The sequence below is a fragment of the Denticeps clupeoides genome, chromosome 14, assembly GCF_900700375.1.
Source record: "Denticeps clupeoides chromosome 14, fDenClu1.1, whole genome shotgun sequence".
Classification (NCBI taxonomy): domain Eukaryota; kingdom Metazoa; phylum Chordata; class Actinopteri; order Clupeiformes; family Denticipitidae; genus Denticeps; species Denticeps clupeoides.
In genome coordinates this window covers 5090358-5095174 of record NC_041720.1, presented here as the reverse complement: position 1 = coordinate 5095174, position 4817 = coordinate 5090358, and the positions used below count along the sequence as shown (strand labels likewise).

Below are 4817 nucleotides of genomic sequence, written 5' to 3'. Positions count from 1 at the left end.
CACAGTTTAAAAGGTGACTTCACTGATGCCCACTGTGTAAGTGAAGTGATTGTCATTGTGAAACACAGCACACAGTGACACAACGAAACGTGTCCTCTGTATTTAACCGCCACCCGTGGTTAGCAGTGGGCAGCCATGACTGGCCCCCGGGGAGCACTGTTAGGGGACAGTGGCACCTCACCTTGGCAGGTCGGGATTCGAACCGTCAGCCTTCTGATTACAGTGCCGCTTCCTTAACTGCTAGGCCCGTACAAGTATATCAATGGGGGTGGTAGTAGCCTAGCAGGTAACACACTCGCCTATGAACCAGAAGACCCAGGTTCAGAGCCCACGCTGTACCCACTTGCTACCATCGTGTCCCTGAGCAAGACACTTCAACTCTTGAGTGTCTCCAGGGGGAAATGATAAGAAACGATAAATGCTGTAAATGTGAAATATCTTTTTTTTCTCTTTTATGCCTAAATATACACACTACTCGCAGTATCTGCCATTGCAGCTGATGCAAACCATGTGCTGCGCTTCGGTCTAGTCTAGTAATTACGGTTTCGGAATTTGCACAGGGATTTTCTCCCCGCGACCTCGCTGACTACACGGTGGACACTCGGATGAGATGACCTCAGCTGATCCGGGACGTTGAGTGGACAGTGAGGTCTTTGTTGCAACCTACGAAGACGTCAGCTCCCACCACGACCCGAGCCAAATGCAAATGTAACAAGGGACCCAGAGAGATGCGAAGAGCAGCGAAAAAGGTGAATTATTTGTGTATTTTAAAAGTGTTCAGTGTACAAAAAAAAACAGCACAGGGACACAATCCAGGAAAAATCATTAAAAAGCCTCCAGTACAAGTGGCAAAAGATACAAATAAATAAATCAATATATAAATAAGTTCATATTAAATACGAACAAAGAATTTCCAAAAAATTAAGGTTGTTGACAGGAACAAGACATGAAACGTCACCATAAGCACACTTTTTTTAAAAAACGTAAAATGTTAAAACGGCAATTCACACACACATAAATATACAGGTAAGAAACAAGGTCTTGGCTAGTGTTAAAAGAGTGCATTTAGGTCCGAGTCAGAGCCACACCCTGCGTCCGGTCCCCCACAATAACTGGCCCAGGCTCTGAGGTTAAAGGCCACAAGACTCTGGCCCTGTTCCAGAGCGTACGGCCCGGATGAAGAATCATTCTGTATCCGGATAACGAACAAACTCCACGAACTTAACAAACCTGTCTTTTTTTTTTAAACATCAGGGATCAATGTGCGTTCTTGTCTGCATTAAAATTAGATCAACGTAAGACCAGAACTGGGCTGAATTTCATTTTTTTTTTTTAAGATTACCAAAAAATTAGGCGAGAGCTAATGACCGTATATGATGTATACATGTTATCATATTATTAGCCTTTTATGGGGAAAATATTACTTTAAATCAGAACCAGTATTGCTCCTCATTTCTCTATATTTCGCAAACAAATGAGAAACCAAGTACACTTATTTATTAATCTATATGACTAAACGTATAGGTAAAGACATATATTACATGGACACGGCTTAATTCTAATGAGAAATTTGGTTTTGATTAATCAGTGAGCCTCCATCCAGATTTATATGTAGACAGTCGCCGCAGCAGATATTTATAATGCTCCCAGCCTCAATAAGAACAGAGTGTGGATTGTGTCCACATCAACCTAAGATTGATGTGATTTTTTTTTTTTTTTGCCAATCCACATTTCAAATACAGAGCATGCTGTGTGGATTTATATTTTGCTTATCGGGATACAGATTCCATTTCAACGCAAGGTGCACAGAGACTTTACACTCAAAGAATCACAAACTGCACTGGCGCAGTAGGACAAGCTTTGAATGAATAAAAAGGCCTCATATTTAAAAAAAAAAAAAAAAACCAGACAAGTGCTTTAAATGTTAAACATGAACGGAGTGGATTTTCTGGAATGGCTAAGTGGTAGATTCAGTAACATCGGCTGCTTTGGTCATTGTGGTCTTGACGTCAACCTGTGGCGAAGCTCCTTCTGGTTGGTCCGTTTGAGGTTCCTGCGCGAACTGGCACTCCTGATCCTCAAAGTATCGTTCAGCCTCTTCAGACAGGCGGCTGTCCTCATCTGCTTCTTCCTTCTACGAAGACAGACATCAAATAATGATTTACACTGAACCTGCAGTAGGAGAGGATCCATCTGTACTAGAACAGAAAACATATGCTATATAACAGTTCAGTGTTGCCAGATGTAGCTTTAAATGCTAATGATGAGGTGAGAGGCGGGACGAGAGCAGCCTATAGAAGTTGAGGGAGAATTAGTGGAAATGACGTCATCAACACCATTCACCAACCACATTGTTTGGTGCAGACAGGAAGTCGTGTTGGGGTTTTTCAAGAAACAAATTTATTAACCCACAGGTCAGGAAAAAAACAAAAAAAACAAAACATTTCTGCACATTTTACATAAAATCGCATAGCAAAGCCATGAAGGTTTAGGTGATGGGCGGAAACATGAGAAACGGGAGGTAACCTTTCCCCTTATGACAACGTAAGGGGAAAAATTCCAGATCCGACCTTCTGAGCTGCCACTCTCTGAACGGAAGCATAATGGCCAAACACTCTTTACACTTATTGACCATAGACAGGATTGGGGAGCTCGAATTAACGTTAAATAATCACACAAATTGGGGACGTTTAAATCAAATATGCTTTTATTTATTTGAACTGGAATTTTCAGTATCATAAATCACTTTTAAGATAAAGATAAGATAAAGTGAAGTGATTGTCAAATGTGATACACAGCAGCACAGCACACGGTGTACACAGTGAAATTTGTCCTCTGCATTTAACCCATCACCCTGAGTGAGCAGTGGGCAGCCATGACAGGCGCCCGGGGAGCAGTGTGTGGGGACGGTGCTTTGCTCAGTGGCACCTCAGTGACACCTTGGCAGATTGGGATTTGAACCGGCAACCTTCTTATTACGGGGCCGCATCCTTAACTGCTAGGCCACCACTGCCCCATTGTTGGCCATTGTTGGCCAACTAAAGATAATTTACACTCAATGAAACCCCACCAAGCAGAGACTGGAATCACACACCTCTTTTTTTATCCGGTAGTACTCGTCGATGGCGTACTGGTACTTGGCCGAAGTGATGCCGAAGAGTGACGCCATCCTCTCGCCCAAGTAATCACACGCTGAGAACAGAATTATGTTCAGTCACTACGTTCCGCGCAAAAAAAAAAAAAAAAAGTAAAATGTGGGGCAAACTTAATGCACTTTCTCACCCGAGACAGTGGAGACTGCAGCTCTCCACATCTGAAACCAGACATACGGCCCCCAGGTCAACTTGGACTGCAACACAAGGACATTTTTTATTTCTTTATTTTTTACAAATCAGTACCGAGCGTCTTCATCTCCCACACACACACACACACACAGAAATGTGTACGCACGGCGTCGACGGGGGAAAGGAGGTCCTTCTTCTCCGGCTCCTTCTCGGCCTCATCGTCTTCCTCGTCGGTGCTGTACTCCTCCATGGTCTCCCCGCTGGAGAAGTGGATGACCCTGCGTGGGGGCTTCTCCTTCGGCGACGCTTTCCCCATTTCGCCGAGCTCCACACATTCAAAATCTTTCCCCGTGGATGGACTCTGGGTCACAAAACACACACACACACACACACACACACACACACACACACACACACACACACACACACACACACACATTATCACACCAGCCAATGGCGCCTTCCCAGCTGTCTTTACACGTGTGACATTTCATTTTTTAAGGCAATGCATTATTTAATAAGGCACTAAGGCTCTTTTACACTTTCTCTGACCCTACTTTGACAACCACGAAGTCACTGCTGCAAAATATAGTCATTTGTAAAAGAAATTGTTATAATTAAAAAGAAGTCGCTGGCCAGCATGCACGAAAACGAGCAGACGTATCAACAGCTTGACTGCACATCACAACGAAACAAACGGATGTTGGACAACAAAGCTTTCTGAAATTAAAAAAAAAGTCCTAAAAAGACCGAGTTGCCGAATGCGGCGAGGCAACTGACCTTCTCCACGTCCATGTTGTGCCCCACAGCCACACTTACATTTGTGAGGTACAGTGATATATCGGCCATAGCGCACTGGTACCAAAGTAGTGGAGGAGACGTCACTTCCGGTCATTGTGATTATTTCAAAATAAAAGTCAAGCTCTACTATCGGATGTTTTCGTTAAACACAAAATAAAAGTTCTCGTGCCTTTTCTGGAGAGACAGTAAATCGTTCTGGGGAGACAGTTTCACCGTTCTGCTTAGTCTCTCGACTCGAAGCCGAGTTAGAGCCTACCCCACGTGATCTGACATTTTTCTAAGAGAATTGCATGCATCATGTTTTCATTGATCGGAATCGGAATTGGAATCCGAATCCGAATCAAAATCACTTTACTGGCCAAGTATGTTAACACACACAAGGAATTTGTTTCTGACCATTGGTGATTGTTAAGCGACACAATAAAACAATACACAATATACAGGCTAAAAACAGACAATACTTTCTACAATATAACACATTTGAATCTAATGTTAGCAGTTTGGAGGAGAGAAATTTGTTTTTTTCCTTTGGTATAGAATATCTATATATATATATGTATGTATGTATGTATGTATATACATATGTATATTATAAACCGCTGAATTATTTATTAGAGAAATTATTGACCATCCATTCTCTTCTGATAGCCTGTCTAGAGAAGAGAGATATTTTTTTCAGACTCTGCTGAGCTATGTGGACCGAAACCCAGCTCTGCCTGTTTTCCTTCCATT

The 4817-nt window shown here is 42.6% G+C and overlaps 1 protein-coding gene across 1 annotated transcript; it reads right to left on the bottom strand.

The window, feature by feature from the left end:
• Positions 1–745: 745 nt before the first annotated feature.
• LOC114763482 (protein FAM177A1-like) lies at positions 746–4185 on the bottom strand. The gene is made up of 5 exons (XM_028953213.1): positions 4065–4185; positions 3451–3645; positions 3283–3349; positions 3095–3192; positions 746–2134 (listed from the first exon to the last, which is right to left on the bottom strand). The coding sequence occupies exons 1-5, from the start codon at positions 4131–4133 to the stop codon at positions 1958–1960; spliced, it is 606 nt and encodes a 201-aa protein (XP_028809046.1). The 5' UTR covers positions 4134–4185; the 3' UTR covers positions 746–1957.
• Between the last annotated feature and the right edge of the window lie 632 nt (positions 4186–4817).

Excerpts from the sequence above, each read along its gene's own strand:
- LOC114763482 (XM_028953213.1), bottom strand. The coding sequence starts at position 4,133 with ATGGCCGATATATCACTGTACCTCACAAATGTAAGTGTGGCTGTGGGG. Across the intron at positions 3,646-4,064 it reads ACAACATGGACGTGGAGAAG|AGTCCATCCACGGGGAAAGA; the intron begins GTCAGTTGCCTC and ends TTTGTGACCCAG. Across the intron at positions 3,193-3,282 it reads TGCAGTCTCCACTGTCTCGG|CGTGTGATTACTTGGGCGAG; the intron begins GTGAGAAAGTGC and ends TTCTGTTCTCAG.